The 20,121-nt window shown below is 45.3% G+C and overlaps 1 protein-coding gene across 1 annotated transcript in view; it reads left to right on the plus strand.

Moving 5' to 3' along the window:
• Positions 1 to 17,176, plus strand: part of BFSP2 (beaded filament structural protein 2) — a 77,986-nt gene extending 60,810 nt beyond the window's left edge. The window contains exons 5-7 of the mRNA XM_086315865.1: positions 11,972 to 12,103; positions 14,291 to 14,511; positions 16,893 to 17,176. Coding sequence (XP_086171991.1) covers positions 11,972 to 12,103; positions 14,291 to 14,511; positions 16,893 to 16,896 — 357 coding nt within the window. The 3' untranslated portion in view covers positions 16,897 to 17,176. The remainder of the gene's footprint in view (positions 1 to 11,971; positions 12,104 to 14,290; positions 14,512 to 16,892) is intronic.
• Positions 17,177 to 20,121: the final 2,945 nt, after the last annotated feature.

Here is a 20,121-nt window from a genome sequence, read left to right on the forward strand (position 1 = left end):
TCCTGTCTACCATAGTGGATGTATCAATTTACATTCCCACCTTGGTCCAGTTTTTGGAGTTTCTCAAGTTGCAAGATTCAGTGACTGGGGCATCAGGTTGGTCCAGAGAATTTCTAGAGTGTTTTAAAGTCTGGCCCTTTCTTTTCTGTTTGATGTGGTTACCCAACTCAGGATATCTGGGTATACTTTGAGAACCTCCAACAGCACGCCATACCACCCTCCAGACCACCTGGTTAGCCATGGAACACATTACCCAACTGCTGCTGCTGCTGCTAAGTTGCTTCAGTCGTGTCCAACTCTATGCAACCCCATAGACGGCAGCCCAGCAGGCTCCTCCATCCCTGAGATTCTCCAGGCAAGAACATTGGAGTGGGTTGCCATTTCCTTCTCCAATGCATGAAAGTGAAAAGTGAAAATGAAGTCACTCAATCATGTCCAACTCGTAGCGACCCCATGGACTGCAGCCCACCAGGCTCCTCCATCCATGGGATTTTCCAGGCAACAGTACTAGAGTGGGGTGCCATTGCCTTCTCCGACTCAGTCTGCAACTACCACCTTAAAAGACCACCTTGGGAAATCCAGTAGAGTCGCTATTATTTGCCTGTTTCCTAGATTCATGTGCTGAGATATTTCCACTCTGTAGAGTAACAAACAAAACAGAGAGTCCTAAGTGCAAATACCTTGGCTAGGTTAAGATCTTACAGTGCTCTTCTTCCTAAAACTTTTGCAGAACTTACGGGTGCATTGAAGTCATCTGTCCATCATTGTTAGAAGACTATTAATAGAATTCAAAAATTAAACCGATAACCATGTGAGGCCATTTGTGCTGGCTAGACCTCTGACATCCTTTCTGTTCATTCAAACAGCCTCAAAAGTAGGAACTATTGTTATTCCCACTTCACAGATGTGTTTTCTGCAACCAGGAAGGAAGAAAGGAAAGCAAGTAGAAAGGGAGAAAAGGAGGAGAAAGAGCTGGGAGCTTCTAGTTTCCCTGCAACCAGGCTGTTTCTACTAAGTTTTTCTTTCACAGGTGCAAAAATTCAAGCATCATATCATCAACAGCAGAATGATGTTCTGGGTAGCCAAAAAGACACTTTCAGGAATGTAATCCTAAATGCCTGTTACAGTCTTTTGTGGGCTTTCCCTGTGGCTCAGTGATAAAGAATCTACCTGCAGTGCAGGAGACGGGGGTTCGGTCCCTGGGTCAGGAAGGTCTTCTGGAGGAGAGCATGGCAATCCACTCCAGTATTCTTGCCTGGAGAATCCCATGGACAGAGGAACCTGGCAGGCTACAGTCCATAGTATCACAAAGAGTCGGACACAACTGAAGAGATTTAGCACACACCCATCCATAGCCTTTTATGTCAGTGTCAGTCCATCATGATATATATAATCCCATGTTTCTTCCACCTGATCTTTTCCTTACCAGTGTGCGGTTCTCCTAGAAATGGGGCCACTCTGCAGACTAAGGGCTCCCAAAGTTTCTGAATCAGGCTGCTTAGGGATTGAAAGGTTGGCCTTAACCACTTCAGTTTCCCCTTGATGGAATTGGAGGCCCTCCCCCCAGTTCCTAGAAGTTGCATCTCTGTCCTTGTTCACTGCAGGTGGGTGATGTGCACAATAATCAAAGGCTTGTTTAATGTTGGGCAGGGGGTGGCGCTCTGATGAATCTCTCAGGGGCAGGGGCTCCCCAACAAATAGATTGCTCCCATGCCTCCTGCCCTGACAATAGGCCACACTTGCCTCAGATCAGTTTAAGGCATTTGTGGTCAGAAACTTTGTGCTGTAACCATCATGCCTCGAATAGTCAGGATGACAGATTGTGGAGACGGTTAAGAATGAAGAAAGCTGAACAGATGGAGATGAATTGTGAGGTTTCTGGTTGTTGCTAACTTAGAGCTGGAGAAGACACTGAGACTGACTGGAGTGGTGCCCTCTGATGAAAGTGTCCGTGGGCAGGTGGGGGGAGGGGCTGTTCTGTGACCTGTGCAGCAGTCCAGTGAGGCAGCTCAGTCGTGGTTATTGAGCACCAGAAATGTGCCTGATACGACTGAGAACCTGAACTCTTGATTTATTTTTTATAACTTCTTACATAATCACTATGTGTTGGCTAGTTGGCTACCATACTGGACAGCATGGATCTAGATCTACCCGTGAGCAACTAGAAGCTTTGGATAACATGTCACCATGTCATCTATATTCACAAACAGTAGCTTGCCCTGTGGGGTATATATTTTATACAGGCTGCTGTGTCTGTGCCTTTTCTTTACTTGCTTTTACCTGGAAGAGTCAATTTTTTCTAGGGTATATGAACTTGGATTAAATGCATTTCTGGCACTCAACTGTAAGATGGGAAATTAGAAGCTCCATATGGTCCTGCCATGATAGTCAACTGGGGGAGTTCCTTTGGGAAAGCAGACTCCGAGAGTATCTGTAATCTGGGGGTCCCTGTGTGCTGATGAGTTGGCTATAATCTCAATGGCTCTTCCGTGAAATAAGTCCTCACAGCAAGCACTGAAGAGGAATCATGTAGCATTTCTAAACCTCATAAAAACACCACAGAGTCAGCTTTGAAAAGAGCCCCAGCTTACTTTTATTTCTTATTTTATTTATTCATTTTAATATCTAGTACCTTCACTTGGTTCAAAATTCAAGATGTACAAAATAACAAACAGTGAAAAGTGTCACCTCACCCATGTTCCAGGCACCCAGGCTTTGTTGTTGGGTCAATAAATGTTACTCTTTTCCTATGTCCCCTTTCAGAGACATTTTTTGTGCATATACAAGAAAATATGTACATATTTTCTCTCTTCTTACACAAATAGTATTATTTGGAACATACTGCTTCTTAGCTGCACAATATTGTACTCCAGAGGGCAACAAAGCTAAATCTGGCCCACAAGCAATATCTGACCTGCTGCCTGTTTTTCCACAAATAAAGTTTTATTGGAATGTAGCCATGCTCATCATTTACATATTGTCTACAGCTGTATTTGCATTGTACCAGCAGAGTTGAGTAGTTGCAACAGAGACCATATGGTCTGCCAAGCCTAAAACATTTACTATCTGGCTCTTTACAGAAAAGTTGCCAACCTTTGTTCCAGCTAATGTGTATCCTAGGGTTTATTTAACCTGTACCCTGTTGATGAATGGTGGCTTCCAATCTTTCCTATAATATTATAAATGATTAGTCACTAACTGTGTATGTCCCCCCTTTCCCAATATAAAAATGTATCTGTTGGATAAATTTATAGACATGGAATTGCTGGAGCAAAAATTATGTCCAATCAGTAATTTTGATAAACATTGCCAAATTACCTTCCGTAAAGGTTGTAACAATTCTCATTAGAAATGTTTGAGAATATATATTCCCTGCATCCTCATTGAGACTGAGTTCTCACACTGTGATCTCTTTGTGATCTTTGCCAATATTATAGGTAAAAATGGTTTTTCAGTATATTTTTATTTTGCCTTTGTCGTATTATGAGGAGGGTGGAACATCATGGCTGAATTTCATCCATATTTGCTTTTGTGTATTCTATCAGATCGTATCTTTTGCCCATTTTTATTAGGTCTTGGACTCTATTACTGGTTTGTAGTGGCTGTTTGTACGTTAGAGAAATAATTAATTCTCCATGATATCTTCCTAGCTTGTCACTTCTTTTTTTTTTTTTTTTTTTTTTAGCCACACTGCATGGCTTGCGGGATCCTAATTTCCTGACCGGGGAATAAACCAAGCCTTGGCAGTGAAAGCACAGAGTCCTAACCACTGGACCACCAGGGACCTCCCTGTCACTGGTCTTTTTACTTACTTTATGGTGGTTCCAGCTAGCTTTCAAAAGTTGTTATTAGCCTGTAAGGAAGTGTTAGTATAGGAGCCAAGGGCCAGAATTTGGTTCCTGTAGCTGTGTGCTGCGGTGGTGTGACCCAGCTGGTGCAGCTGGGGGCAGGTGTGGAGAGTCAAGAGTAGGAAATATGAAGAGGCTGTCACACCCTCTTCTTTATCTGACTACCCAGCATAATCACAGGTGTTGTAAGGGCGCACCCAGGTCCTCACCTCCTATATTGGGTTTTCAACCCCACGACTGGTCAACACCCAGTTGGCTATCAGGGGATCACTCACCATTGCAACCTTGTCCTCACACCTTCTACCAAGAAATCTTCACTCGCTCACTCATTCAGACGCAGCCTGTCAAGGACAAACCAGGCTCCAGGCCCTGAGCTTGGTGCTGTGGACACAAAGTCCTTGGCTTCAATTCTTGGTCATTCCTGGCACCTGATTCTGCTGATCTCAAATCTGTCTTGGATATTTCTTAACAGTAGCTCTTTCCCAAGAAAAGCATAGGAATCTTACTTCTAAACCAAGAGATCTGAAAAACAAGACAACACAAGTCTCTGAGACATTAAGGTAGGGTGGCTTGTATTCAACATTTGGTCTCCTGGCAGGGGCAGAGCAGAGGTGAGCCTTCTTAGAAATGGGGTGATCTCCATGAACCACAGCAAAAATGCTGTCATTTCAACTTTTTCAATAATTACTTTAGGAAGAAAAATCTATTTTTATCCTCAGAATACTCCTCCTTCCTGAGCTTCTTCTGCTTCTTTCATCAGCGGGCACACTTGCACACTACCAAGAAGGCAGGGGTCTGCCAGACCACGTGCTCCCATGGGTTTCCTTTGGCAGCTTCAACTGAGGCTGTGAATTGCTCCTATACCCTAAAGAAAGCACCTTCAGCAGCCAAACAGCTCTCGTGTAAATTCAAGAAGAGACTTGGCTCAGCCAGGCCAGGCCAGCTCTTCTGCCAGTGTTGATGTTTCACTGAGGGAGACAAGAACTTCTTTTTAATTCCCACTAAGGCGAACCCAAATCCTCCTGGGTGGCATCCAGCCTTCTCCCTACTAAATCCTACATCTGGCTGGGGTAGCTGCCTGGCAAAAGCTTTCCTCAGCTAAATAGCATTTATATGACACTTGTGACTATGAAGTACCTTATAATCATAATAATGACAGCTAGTCCTCCTAATGAAAAGGAGATTTGATTTAATTCCATGGTAGATGTTCCTCTACTGTAGTCCCAAACCTGTGCCTGGGATACTTTGTTGACCTTAAATAAAGGTCGTTGGGTATGTTCTAGGGGTAAAAACCAGTTTAGGTGCCTGGGATGGAAGTTGAGGGGTGAGTACGAAGTTGTTCCTGCACACAAGGTGCCACACCCTAGTGTGAGGTTAGGTGGGGAGCAGGTGGGAGGCAGCGGACAGAAAGACCACTCTTTCGCAGGACAGAGTGAACCGAGCCAGGAAAGCAGGAGCTTATTAAGGGTTTACCAAGTGCCAAACAGTGTCCAGAGCACTTGACAGGCCTGTTCTTAGTTCATCTTCCTAACCTGAGATAGCTACTGTGATTTCAACCATCATATAGAGAAGGAAACTAAGGCACAGACAGGTTAGATAAATTACCCAAGATCACAAAGTTAGGACATGGCAGAGCTAGGATTCAAACCATGTGTTCTAACTATAGAATCAACAGTCTTCACTGCTAGGCTGACCCAGACAGATCACGTGGAGTGGGTGGGGAGCTGGGGAGCAGGGAGACCTTGATTCATCCTCTTTCCTAAGGATGAGCACAAGTGACGTCATGTGTGAGGCTGGGAGGGCTTTGTCTTGAGGAACCAAAAGGTTATGCCAGGCTTCTGTCAGGATCTTTCCAGACCACAATTCTGTGCCTTCTATGTGGATGTGAAAATGAAAGTGTTTGTTGCTCAGTCATGTCCGACTCTTTGAGAGCCCCATGGAGTGTAGCCCAACAGGCGTAAGATTCCTCTGTGAAGCAAGATCAGAAACCCCTGCTTCTCCAAGGAACCCATTGCTTTCCCTTTCTCCATGAATGTGACCATAATGAGGTCAGTGTAATCCTGCGAGATCTGAGAGGCTTAAGAGCAAGGACGTGAGCAAGGACGTTGGCAGAGCGATGCTCTGGTAAAGCTGTTCCCCAGCTGCAAAACCCAGAGAGCTTGTGAGACTCTGGAGCCCATGCAGCAACTGCTCAGGGAAAGGCAGACTGCACATGTCCACCCCTGAGTGCTCAGCTTGGACTCATGTTCAGTGCTCAGCTTGGACCCACGTCACTGCTCTCCATACTCTGCCTCCTCTTAAACTCTCACTCTCCCCTCACACCACACAATCACCACTTCCATGTCACCTTTCCAAGTGCCCAGGGTGTTTGGAGGAATGGCTGCGCTAATCAGCAAAGTGGGTGGGGTGTGGAGATGGCTCTTTTCCCCTCCAATTGGATGGCTCTTTACCATCCAATTCTTCATTCTGACTTCCTTGAGAGTCTGCTGCTCTTTTTCTCTCACATCCATCCTTCATGTGCAACACCATGCCAATTTGTAAAAATTAATTTGAAAATGTTTACCATATTTCAAAATGCCAATATGCTCTCCTGCCCCAGAAATATTACTGGAGTGCAAACCTGAGTAGCCCAGCTCCTGCACAGTGGAGCCAAGGTTTCAAGCTGATCTGCAAGCCTAGGGACCAACATATTTGAATCTCAGCACACATCCCAGCAATGGCACTGAACCGCAGATCAAGGTCCTCCCTTTCCATGCTCAGGGGCTAAAAACACATAGCTGCTGTTTGGTGTATGAGGAGAAATCTGGAGGTGTTGGGTCAACATAAATCTAAAAGCCACTGGAGAAGAACATGTTATACTTTTAGGTGAGTTAAAACAATTGACTGTCTCCATATGAAGGGCAAGTATCATTTGTGGCAAGCTGATTTAAGAAGGTTGTCATTATTGTCCAGTCACCAAGTCGTGTCCAACTCTTTGTGACCCCATGGAGTGCAGCACAGCAGGCTTCCCTGTCCTTCACTGTTTCCTGGGGTTTGTTCAAACTCATGTCCTTTGAGTCAGTGATGCCATCCAACCATCTCATCCTCTGTCACTGCCTTCTCCTCTTGAAAATGTTGGAGATGTCATATAAAACAATATTTACACCCATAGGGATCAAATTAGTTTCTTTTTCTTTCCACCTTAATTTAAAAAATGGTGCAAGAAAGTTTCCATTTAATGATGGGACGTCACTAACACTTCTCTTATATTTATTAACTCCACCTTTCAACAAAGAGAAAGCCAACTTTGAGATTCAGCAGCTTGACAAGCAGCATGTGTTAAAATACAATACAGTGGCTTGTTTTCATTTTATTGACTTTTCAGTTATCTTTTATCTTTGGCAAGTAACACAGTTTTATCAGTTTTTGTAACAACCTAGAACTTTGCTTCCATGGACCAGGCGTCACATGGAAGTTTTAAATGCACATTCCTGGGCCCCACTCAGGATCTCTTGACTCAGAATCTGCATTTTCACAAGGTCTCCCAGATGATGCGGCCACACGTTAATATTTGAGAACTTAACTGCAGATCACATTTTTAAAGACATTTATTTACAAAGAAAAAGTGAATTGATTCAAATAAAAACAGTTTGAATAAGTATTCATATATGCAACAAACCATGCTCGTTGTCTAAGAATACTTGGAAAATATTGGGTACAGCATTTTGCTAATAAAACTGAGACATGGAGATTCATCTCTCCGGAGACCAGTGTGTACCACTGAACCACAGACTACATTATCTGAATGCAGTAGAGGGACAGTTCATTCCTTGGCCAGCAGCTTTACCCCAGGCCTGCCCACCAAGGAACTGAAGTGTGCCTCCATGGGACTGGACTTCCCCTCGTGCCCAGCTCTAACTCATGCTGTGCTGGTGACATTCTCTCTGCAGGGAAATGTAAACACATGTATTTATGTGCCAATCATATTCATATTACTACTTCAGTTCAGTTCAGTCGCTCAGTCGTGTCCAACTCTTTGCAACCCCATGAATCGCAGCACTCCAAGCCTCCCTGTCCATCACCAACTCCCAGAGTTTACCCAAACTCATATCCATCGAGTTGGTGATGCCATCCAGCCATCTCATCCTCTGTCATCCTCTTCTCCTCCTGCCCCCAATCCCTCCCAGCATCAGGGTCTTTTCCAATGAGTCAACTCTTTGCATGAGGTGGCCAAAGTATTGGAGTTTCAGCTTCAACATCAGTCCTTCCAATGAACACCCAGGACTGATTTCCTTTAGGATGGACTGGTTGGATCTCCTTGCAGTCCAAAGGACTCTCAAGAGTCTTCTCCAACACCACAGTTCAAAAGCATCAATTCTTGGACACTCAGCTTTCTTCACAGTCCAACTCTCACATCCATACATGACCACTGGAAAAACCATAGCCTTGACTAGACGGACCTTTGTTGGCAAAGAATGTCTCTGCTTTTCAATATGCTGTCTAGGTTGGTCATAACTTTCCTTCCAAGGAGTAACCATATTTTAATTTCATGGCTGCAGTCACCATCTGCAGTGATTTTGGAGCCCCAAAAAATAAAGTCAGCCACTGTTTCCACTGTTTCCCCATCTATTTCCCATGAAGTGATGGGACCAGATGACATGATCTTCATTTTCTCAATGTTGAGCTTTAAGCCAACTTTTTCACTCTCCTCTTTCACTTTCATCAAGAGACTTTTTAGTTGCTCTTCACTTTCTGCCATAAGGGTGGTGTCGTCTGCATATCTGAGGTTATTGATATTTCTCCTGGCAATCTTGATTCCAGCTTGTGCTTCTTCCAGTCCAGCGTTTCCCATGATGTACTCTGCCTATACTACTTAGAGGTAACATAAAAGTTTCTGTTGATATTTTCTTATGTTATTTTAGAAATAGCAAAATTTAAGATAAAACACTTTGTTTTTCCATTAGAACCTATAGCTTCAGTGTGACTTGCTATTTCTTACAAAATCTGCCAGCCATTTTAATAATTCTGTCATCAACTGTAGTGTCACAAAATCAGAGAAGTGCTTGATTATTAATATCAAATTAAACAAAAAGTCACTCACATCATAGGAATGAGGACAACTCTGCTGTGAATTTTGGTTGATATTTTCGTTGACTTTAATGAGTTCATTCATCAGTGCTATGAGTGACTTCTTTGTGAATCACATAGTAATTTTCAAATACTTGAGGAATAACCCCTCTAACTTTTGTGACATTATCAATGCAATAGCTATAGACATGACCCACTTTTAAGTTTAATCTGCATTATTAACACTTTCTGCATCCCTTTCTTAAGTCTGCACAATCAACAAAACAATAATTCAGTCCCTGATTTGTAGTGTTTGCCAGTTTCCATGGTGTAAGTACTCTCACCTGGGCTGATTTAAAACTACTGTATAGCTCAGTCATGTCTGACTCTTTGTGACCCCATGGACTGTAGCCCACAAGGCTCCTCTGTACATGGAATTTTCCGGGCAAGTATACTGCATTGAATTGCCATTTCCTCCTCCAGGGAAGCTTCCCAATCTAAGGATCGAACCCACATCTCTTGTGTCTTCTGCATTGGCAGGTAGATTCTTTACCACTGAGCCACCTGGGAAGCCCATTAGTTATCATTAGGAGTATTCAACTATAGTGAGTTTTGCAAACTCATTTGTTAGCTACTATTCCTTGTTACATATAGAAAATATACAGAGCCAATATTTGCACACTTTTAAGGTTCCTAAAGCCTCCACATGCATAACTGATGGGAGCCTCACAGTGACCCCAGGAGGCAGTCATCATATGATTATCATTCCCCACTCAACATCATCTAAGGGTACAGACTGGAACTCAGAGAGGCTGAATAATGGGCCAGAGACACACAGCCATGGGCCAACCAGTCAGAGCTGAGCCCATGAGTTCTGCTGTCCTTCAGCTGCTCCCTGGCATTTAATGGACATTTTAGTTGAGCTCTTAATAGACCTCAAACAGCAAGAATTGGCAGAACTGATACTGAGATGTGAGGCTTTTGATTTGGGATTTTTTTAGCCAGTCAATTAGGTGGACTATTTGGGCGTAATTCTATAAATAAGTATTCATATGTGGTAAAGATGGGAAACTCAGAAAGCCAGTAACCTAGGAGAGAAAGCAGTTTATTTTCTCCTACATCATTGACTTGGAGACCTTTCATCGGGCTGCACTGAAGAAACACGAGGGAGAACTCTGGTGTTTTCCCTTTTCTCCAGCAAAGAGGAGTAGCAGTGACCCGCTCTCGTGAATGTAGGAGGAATCAGAATATGTCCATCTTGCTCTGGGGAGAAGCACAGATCTTCCCCTTGTATTCACAGTGGTGGTCAGATGGATCTTTACAGGAAAACAGCAGCTTTCAGGTCGAGCTGGTTCACCCCTTGTTGGAGGAAGATGTGGGACAATTGCAACGCTGGAGGGAGTTCAAATTTCCAAAGTTTATCATGGTTACAACGCCTACTTTTTTTTCTATAATCCTTCCTGATGACCCCTTAGCACTGGGTTTTTTATTATTAATTAATTAATTTTGGGGGGTTGCACTGGATCTTCATTGCTGCACACAGGCTTTCTCTAATTGTGGCAAGTTGCGGCTACTCTTTGCTGCGGTGCATGACCTTATCTTTGCAGTGGCATCTCTTGTTGCTAAGCATGGGCTCTAGGCACACAGACCTCAGCAGTTGCAGCATGTGGACTCAGCAGTTGTGACTCGCAGGCCCTAGAGCACAAGGGCTCCAGTAGTTACGGTACATAGGCTTGGCTGCTCCCCAGCATGTGGAATCTTCCCAGACCAGGAACTGAACCTGTGTCCCCTGCACTGGCAGGCGGATTGTTAATCACTGAGCCACCAGAGAAGTCTGAAATGCCTATGTTTTTGACTCAGCAGTTTCACTACAGCAATTTACCCCTCAGAGATCCCCCCATGTATGGAAATTGAGGGATTGCGTCATTGTTCATAACAGGCCAAGACTGGAAACAAGGTAAGTGTCAATCATTGGGAAACTTCCAAATAATCACAGTACCTCCAAGCAAGGTAATATCATGCAACACTTAAAAAGAATGTAATTGATCTACATGTACTGCTATAGAATAGTTTCTAAAAATGTATTAAGTACCGAAGCAAGGAGGGATGTTCATACGCATCTGTTAATTGATGCTTTTGAACTGTGGTGTTGGAAAGACTCTTGAGAGTCCCTTGGACTGCAAGGAGATCCAACCAGTCCATTCTGAAGGAGATCAGCCCTGGGATTTCTTTGGAAGGAATGATGCTGAAGCTGAAACTCCAGTACTTTGGCCACCTCATGCAAAGAGTTGACTCATTGGAAAAGACTCTGATGCTGGGAGGGATTGGGGGCAGAAGGAGAAGGGGACGACACAGGATGAGATGGCTGGATGGCATCACTGACTCGATGGACGTGAGTCTGAGTGAACTCCAGGAGTTGGTGATGGACAGGGAGGCCTGGCGTGCTGCGATTCATGGGATTGCAAAGAGTCGGACACGACTGAGCGACTGATCTGATCTGATAAATGAATGAAATAGCTCTGGTAGGAGATAAAAGAAACTAGAAACAGAATGAAGTAATTAGGGCACAGGAAGAAAAGGTGACTTTATACTATATATCCTTTAGAAGATCTTTTGTATTTTATTCTATTTGCATGCATTATATGTTCAAATTACTTAAGTGTTGGAATACAGGTTCATGTGCTGCTGCTACTGCTAAGTCACTTCAGTCGTGTCCGACTCTGTGTGACCCCAGAGACGGCAGCCCACCAGGCTCCCCCGTCCCTGGGATTCTCCAGGCAAGAACACTGGAGTGGGTTGCCATTTCCTTCTCCAAAGCATGAAAGCGAAAAGTGAAAGGGAAGTCGTTCAGTCATGTCCAACTCTTCGAAACCCCATGGACTGCAGCCTACCAGGCTCCTCCGTCCAGGCAAGAGTGCTGGAGTGGGGTGCCATTGCCTTCTCCAACAAGTTCATGTGGGCACCTATTTAAAAAAAAAAAAAAAGTGATTTTTAAATCAAATGGCTGTTTCCAAGAGGGTGAGAGGAAACGACGGGTTCAGGCCATGGCTCCTCTTCTCACTTCTGACTCTCCACAGCAACAGGCAGAACTGGCTCGCAGGGCCCAGACCCAGGAAGAGAAGCTGGCTGCAGCCCTCAGGGTGGAGTTGCACAACACTTCCTGCCAAATCCAGAGCCTGCAGGCTGAGACGGAATCCTTACGAGCTCTGGTGAGTGGGCCAGGAACAGTCCTGGCCTTTCCTGTGTCAAGTTTAACTCTCAACTGTCTAACTGTAGTCATATGGCTTTCCCATCTCACAGCACGTGAGAGGTTTGAGGCCTGCAAAGGATCATCTGATACTGAATGCCAAGTGTAGTAGGTAGAGTTAGCATCCCAGATCTTACCAGCAAATAATAACCAGAGCAGACACTGATCTACGTTTATTTCTACTAATCACATTTTGCCACCTGTAGACATACCTAGGATGGGAGTCTGACTCAACATTCTCATATCCTGTAAAGTTAGGAAGATTTAAATAAGATAATATGATGGCCTCTGCTTGACAGTAGTCATGATTCAAGATGACATCTTGAGCAAGAGTCTTCCATTTCAGTCACAATGGTCAAAAGAGAGTACAGAAACTTGTTTCAACAAGACTCAGTCCAATTTAGAAGGATATTTGTTTTTTATGTGTCATATAAAAGGCCAGATTCTAAATTATAGAACTACATAATTAGAAGTACTAAAAACTGTTAAAGATGCATACCATTTTTTAAAGGTGTTTACTGGTCAGTAAAGCCCTACAGTTTGCAGGGCTTGGTATATGGGAAGATGAGAAGAAAGTTTCAGTCTAGTGGGGAGACAGGGCAGTAAGTTTAACCATAATACAAGTGCTGTCATTTAGGCAACACACACACACACACACACACACCCCTGCTCTGTATCAGGTCCTGTCTTATCTCTGGGGTTATAGAAACCAGGTTCCTTCTCTCAAGGAGCTCAGCATCTGCTAGAGGAGACATGCCCTAAGAAGCTCAGCCCACTTCAAGGGCATGTGTGTGCTTGGGAAGCTGTGAAACCCAGAGAAGGGACACCCTAATCCAGCCTGGTGGTGGCAGGCACAAGAGGTTTCCTAAGAAAGGTGACCCCTGATCTTGGACATGGGGTGAATAGGAGTCAGCCAGGTGAGGAGGAGGGGGATACAAGCAGATTTGGGCTTTAGACAGCACACGGTGGCTGCTGTTAGCAGCAGGGTAGGGTGGGGGGAGGGGGGTGCTGTGGTGCAGAGGAGGAGGAACTACAGTCAGAGGAAATGAGCTGGGAGGCCACAGAGTTTCCTCCAGATGAGAGGCGATAAGCAGTCATCCAGGGTATTGGTGGCTGGAGCACAGGGGGCACAAATGGGAAAATGTTTCAGAATATAGAAGAGGCAGGACTCTGATAACTGAATTTGGGAGGGAAGCAGGATCAGGGGCATATCTTTCCCTGGCTTCTAGCTCCTGTTGAGTTCACTAGCTGGAGCACAGGAGAGAAGGGGCCAGCAGGTTTGGAAGGAAGCCAATGGCTTCACTTTGAACACCTTGATTTGAGGTGCCCACAACCTGTGTATATGTCTAGGAAGAACCTCAGTAGCAAGTCTGCATGGGTGGGGAGACGTCTGTGCTGGACACATCAACACAGGAGTCAGCCACAGAGATGACCAAATCGTGAGTCTGGTAGAGACCAACCGGTGTGGCTCAGCTCAGAGAGAGACGGGCTAAGGGTAGGGCGAAGGGGCAGCTGGGGAAGAGGAACTAGCACAGAGTGCTACCGAGACACTGAGGAAAGACATGCCGAGGGTATAGGGACCAGAGACGTTATTTCTGACTGTGGAATGTGGGAAGCGTGCAGGAGACAGCATCCCAGCAGGACGGTGAGTAGGGGTTCACAGAGGAAGGAAGGGGCCCAGGGGGGGAGCAGTCAGGAGCAAAAAGGCTTGGAGGCAGTTCAGGGAGAAGACTGCAAAATTTCTTTGAAGAAACACCTGCAGACTGCCTCCTGTGTGTGTGTGTGTGTGTATTTCTGTCTCCTTTTATCTCTCTCCTTCTCTCACTCATCTCCCTCTCATTTTCTCTCATCATTCTGTCTCATAGGCCCTCCCTTCTGGTCTCCTCCCCTCTTTTTCTTCCTCATCTCCCTCTCCACCTCCACCCCCACCCCCATAGGAAGGATCAGTGAATTAGACTAAACAAGACTCTGGCCTCCCCAGGAGGATTCATTACTTCCCCACTGAGCCACCTCAGTCGGTCAAGGTAATAGTCATGGGAGAAACGGACAGACCAGGCCGAGGCCAGCCCCTCCCACTGCTCTGCCCACCTCCCTCTTCCCAGGGCCTGTCCCTCGGCCTCAGGCTTGGCCCGCGTTCCCTCTCTTGTAGAAGCGAGGCCTGGAGAACACCTTGCACGATGCCAAGCACTGGCATGACATCGAGCTGCAGAACCTGGGAGCGGTGGTCAGCAGGCTGGAGGCGGAGCTCAGGGAGATGCGCGCGGAGGCGGAGCAGCAGCTGCAGGCCCGGGAGCACCTGCTGTCGCACAAATGCCAGCTGCAGCGGGACGTGGCGTCCTACCACGCGCTGCTGGACCGCGAGGAGAGCAGGTGCGTCTCTGCTAGCTTTGTTAGGAGAGGGGTAGGTACTCATAGGTTTCCATTACACATTTTCTCAAATACTATAAAAGTAATTAATGTAAAAAGGAGAAACCACCGCCCAACACACCCCCTCAACTCCCACAGCCTGACTGACCTCCCAGGACTTTTCCATTCATATGTACATAGTATTTGTCTTCCCTGGTGGCTCAGTGGTAAAGAATTCACCTGCCAAGGAGGAGACAAGCGTTGGATCCCTGGGTGGGGAAGATCTCCTGGAGGAGGAAATGGCAACCAACTCCAGAATTCTTGCCTGGAAAATCCCATGGACAGAGGAGCCTGGGGCTACAGTCCATGGGTTTGCAAAGAGTCAGACACGACTTAGCAACTAAACAACAACAATATATAGGTGAATATATAGTATATACTTACATGTGTATACATATATGTGTGGATGTCAGTATATATTCATGTATACAGACATATGGACACACACCTATAGACACACCTATATGGTTCACACTTACCTCATACTACATGGTAGCTGTTAGCAATGCTTTCTGCTGTATGTTGCTGCTGCTGCTGCTAAGTCACTTCAGTCATGTCCAACTCTGTGCGACCCCATAGATAGCAGCCCACCAGGCTCCCCCATCCCTGGAATTCTCCAAGCAAGAACACTGGAGTGGGTTGCCATTTCCTTCTCCAATGCATGAAAGTGAAAAGTGAAAGTGAAGTCACTCAGCCGCGTCTGACTTGTAGCAACCCCATGGACTGCAGCCCACCAGGCTTCTCCATCCATGGGAGTTTCCAGGCAAGAGTACTGGAGTGGGGTGCCATTGCATGTAGTAAGTCCTTATTACTGAAGCTATAAATCAACACTCCTGAAACATGCCAAGCCTGGGCATCTTTTTAAAAATGCAAATTCTGCTTCTATAAGTCTGAGACAGGACCTGAGACTCTGCATTTCTGACAGAACTCTCAGGCGATGCCTGTACTGCTGGTCCACAGACCACACTTTGAGCAGCAAGGGCATAAACCATGTTCACCTGAAAGTTTCAGAAATGAGAGAGGCTAGGCTGCTCGTGATGTCAGTCAGGTCCCCAGCTCATTTCATCCCTCTGATTTACCATTCCTGTCTTCATCTTTGTCACCCGTGGTTGCCAAATGCCTATCACAGCTCCAGAGAGCATAACTTCATGCATGGCAAGAAGAGGGAGGGAAGAGGGGACAGAAGAAAGGATTTTCCCTGCATGACTCACTCCTTTTTTCAGTGAAGGGAAAATGTTTTGAGAAGGCCTCCAGTCGACTTTCTCTTTTATCTTATTAACCAGAGTCTGCTCACATGATTAGACCTACCTGCAAGGGAAGCTGGGAAAGCAACTATTTAGCTTTTCCAGCCTCCATAGTGGACAGAGGTGAGAGGTTGGGAATGACATGTGTACGTCAATGAACATACATGTGTGTATGTGGTATATATACATATCACCATGCACATATATATACACGTAGCAGTACTTTTTTAATGGGTAAGGACACCCTGAAGCATAGGCGTGAGGCTTGGGGCTCAGCTTCCTTGCCAATTCTTTAAGGAAATTCAAGCCTTTCTTTCATCATAATTCTGTATCTCCGTGCCCTCCAAGGTCCAGTCTATGGCACACATTGAATTAGAAATAGAATAGCAGGGCTAAGAGACGACTTGTTGATTATGTAGTACAACGGCTCATGATTCCAGAGAGAATAAGAAGTCCAGAGCAGAAAAAGATTTTCCCATGGTCCCACGGGGAGGCAGAGCTGGACTGGATCCCAGGCGTCCAGACTCTCACTGTGCTCTGCGCCATCCCCTTCTTAGAAGGTGAGAAGGCCAGGAAGCAACCTAATGCTCACTCCTTTCAAACGAAAACCGTGGCATCCAGCTCCTGTTTCCAGCTGCCTTTTTATTGGATTGATTTCTGTTGGTTATAAAAGCTAGACGTTTGTAACAACACTAATTTTTTCAGGTGTGTATGAATAACAGAAACACAAAAGTAACAAGACTGGTTAAATTTACTTCAAGAACGCCATTCAGTGAGTGCCTGCTATGTGCCAGCAGTCTCAAGCTCTATGCTATCTTCATTTTCCCCTCAAAACTCTGCCAGAACCACATCATTATCCCCATTTTACAGACAGGAAACAAAATCAAAGAGATCTTAAGTCATTTACCCAAGGTCATACAGCTAATAACCGTGGAGGTAGGAGTTGAAACTCAAACTGTCTTGTTCCAAAGGCCAAATTCTTTCTGTGAAACATCTACCTTTCCTGTAATCCTATTGTGATGTCTTTACTAATTTTCATCATCCATGGCTTTTCTCACTCAAATGTGTTTTGGGTTTTTTTTTTTTTTTTTTTTCTTTCAGCTAATGGAGAAATACCCTCTTTTCATGAAGAAAATGCTGGCTTCCTCACCAAGTGACCAATGAAGTTCCCTGAGGAATTCCCATCCCTACTCCCTTACACCCCCAACCCTCATCTCCCCTCACCCTTCCCACTCCCCACCCCAAGCTGGATTTCCTGGTTGGTTCAGCTTGAGCTGAAAAGCTTCCTGGAAGTGGAGAGGGTCCTGCTGCCTTAATTCAAGTAGTCTACAGCTCGAGCAATCTCCCTTGCCCCTCTCAAATAAATGCTTTGTGTGTGGCTTCCAGTCTGCCCACCTTGTTCAACCCACTATCAGATAGAGATGGATATCACTTTACCTACCTGGCCTTCCCTTATGGGGCCATTCTTAAAAGGCTTCTGGAAGGGTCCTGGAGCATGATGCCATCTTCCTCATTATTCAAGGGTCAGCTGCTCATGGGTTTATCAACATAAATGTGCTTCTGGGGTGAGAGTTGTGCTCAGCATACCAGATTGCCACCATTGGGGAAAAAAAACAATGTTCTTGCTAGAGGGGTCAGCATGTAGCGTGATCACAGAGCATTCAGGTGTCTTTAGTGTGCTCTGCATGAATAGTTATGCGCAGACACCCACATTTCACTGCTGTTGGCAGAGCACCTCTCTCAGTCAGTTTAAAGGGAACTTCAGTTTAAATCTGTGGGAGATGAATTAGGTTGTGATTGTGGCTGCCTACACTTGCAGCCTCAGAACATTCTTCCAGGGTCCTTCCCCAGCCCTCTCAGGGCCCAGGCCAGCCAAATATAGTTCATGAATCTGCCGCCTACCCATTCGAGAGGCCCCTGCCTTCTGATTAAAACTGAAACCACCACCTGTGTCCTACCACAGGCTTTCAGTGCCTCCAAAACCACACACACCCAGCCCAGACTTCATTTCTTAATTCCTCCCCCAAGCTCCTATCAACACACCTGTCACACAGAATTACAGACCAAAATTTAAAAATGATCCAAGCTGAGTGTCTGTCCTCACATAAGCAGCTAATCCAGACAGGGCAGTGTGTCCAATATGGGCACATTCGAAGACCCCCTCCTTCAGTTCCTGGGCTTCCAAATAGCCAAGGTCAACATAAACAAATGGAATCTTATTTACTTTTAAGAAAATTAGAAAGAGAAGTGAGGCAAGACATGGGGATCGCCTGGTTGAAATCGCTCCAACTGGTTTCGCTTGTGGCTTCCAGAATCAAAGGAATTGTATTAATAAGTCAGGTGGGCAGGACAGCTATTTAGTTTGCATGGCACCTTTGCATGATTCCCTTTGTTGTCTGAAGCATAGAAATAGTCAAGACACCACCTACGGCTGCATTTCAGAAAGCACCAATCCCCTCCATAGCTGCACACCCAGGGGTGCCCGTGACTGAAGCTATGGGTACCAGGGCCTCCCCAGAAGAATGTGCAGCCAACTTTGTAGAATGCCCGTTCACTGGGGTCTGCTTCTTTTCTTTTTTACTTATTATGGTGAATTTTTGTTCCCCAGCCACGATCTAAATCCCTAACTTAAACACAGCTGGAGAGCCTCAGAAGGCCAGCCATCAGAATGAGATACTTCTGGATCTGAATGGCTATGCATTCCCCAGAACCTGGAAGCTAGGGGAGAATGGATTTGTACACCCTCCTGAGCTTCCACCAGACAGCACACTGTGCCGGCCGCACACACTCAGTCTCCTCGGCTCTGTAACCTCAAAGAGCAGCTGCCGTAAATCATTAAGTTAATCATCCTTTGGCAAGGAGAGCCCAGCAGACTGGTGCTTCCAGCTCTCAGCACGGTTTCTTGCTGTCTCTAATGAGGCTTCATTAACAGGTAAGAAAAGGCACTGTTGGCCCTGCTGAAGCCTCATTTAATTCAGGCTTCCTCTCACAGCATCCGGTACAATTACAGTCTGGCAGCAGTTCACTGACAGGTGGCAGGGAGGCTGTTGCTTGTGTTGGCCTCAAGGATGGAGCACTTGTTCTGGGGCAAAGAAGGGCTTTCGACAGACTCCTCTGAAAGCACAGACGAGCTCTATTTCCAGACCAGGCTACTCCACTGACCTCTGGCCTGGCGCCTGAGGCACAAAACTCCCTCTGAGATTGTTAGAATACCCATTGGATTTCAGACCAAGGTAAGTCTCCCTTTCATTGTCATGTATCACACTTCCAAGCATCTGCAGGTACCCAGACATTTTCTTGGACTTTGGGGATCCCAGTAAAAAGAAGACACAGTTTCTGCCCTGTTGGGTTTACAATCTCATTGAGGACTTCATATGGGCACATAAAAGGGGAAACAAAGAAAAGTAGGCAGAGCAGCACATTACAATTTGCATGACCCCTTCAACATAGTTCAGTTACAGGAAACGTGAACACAGACTCTCAGATCTGACCTCTGTTGGTCTCAGTAAGATGATTCAGCAGGAATCATCAAACACCATGCTGGTCTCTGATTATCTCCATATAGCACACAAATATTTTTTCCAGATTTTTTGAGATAAAACTGATGTGCAACACCATGTAAGTTTAAAGCATATAGCATAATGATTTGATATATTGTGAATGATTACCACAATAAGTTAACATACATTATCTTACATCAGTTCAGCTCAGTCACTCAGTCGTTTGGCGACTCCATGGACTATAGCATGCCAAGCCTCCCTGTCCATCACCAACTCCAGGAATTCACTCAAACTCATGTCCATCCAATTGCTGATGCCATCCAACCATCTCATCCTTGTTGCCCCCTTCTCCTCCTGCCTTCAATCTTTCCCAGCATCAGGGTCTTTTCAAAAGAGTCAGTTCTTTGCATCAGGTGGCCAAAGTATTGGAGTTTCGGCTTTAGCATAAGTCCTTCCAATGAATATTCAGGACTGATTTCCTTTAGGATGGACTGGTTGGATCTCCTTGCAGTCCAAGGGACTCTCAAGAGTCTTCTCCAGCACCACAGTTCAAAAGCATCAATTCTTCGGCGCTCAGCTTTCTTTATAGTCCAACTCTAACATCCATACATGACTACTGGAAAAACAATAGCTTTGACTAGACCAATCTTTGTTGGCAAAGTAATGTCTCTGCTTTTTAATATGCTGTCTAGGTTGGTAATAACTTTTCTTCCAAGGAGCAAACATCTTTTAATTTCATAGCTGCAGTCAGCATCTGCAGTGATTCTGGAACCCCCAAAAATAAAGTCTGTCACTGTTTCCACTGTTTCCCCATCTATTTGCCATGAAGA

The sequence above is a fragment of the Bos grunniens genome, chromosome 1 (genome assembly GCF_055505025.1).
Source record: "Bos grunniens cultivar Pamir isolate PY7600 chromosome 1, Bosgru_T2T1.0, whole genome shotgun sequence".
Classification (NCBI taxonomy): Eukaryota; Metazoa; Chordata; class Mammalia; order Artiodactyla; family Bovidae; genus Bos; species Bos grunniens.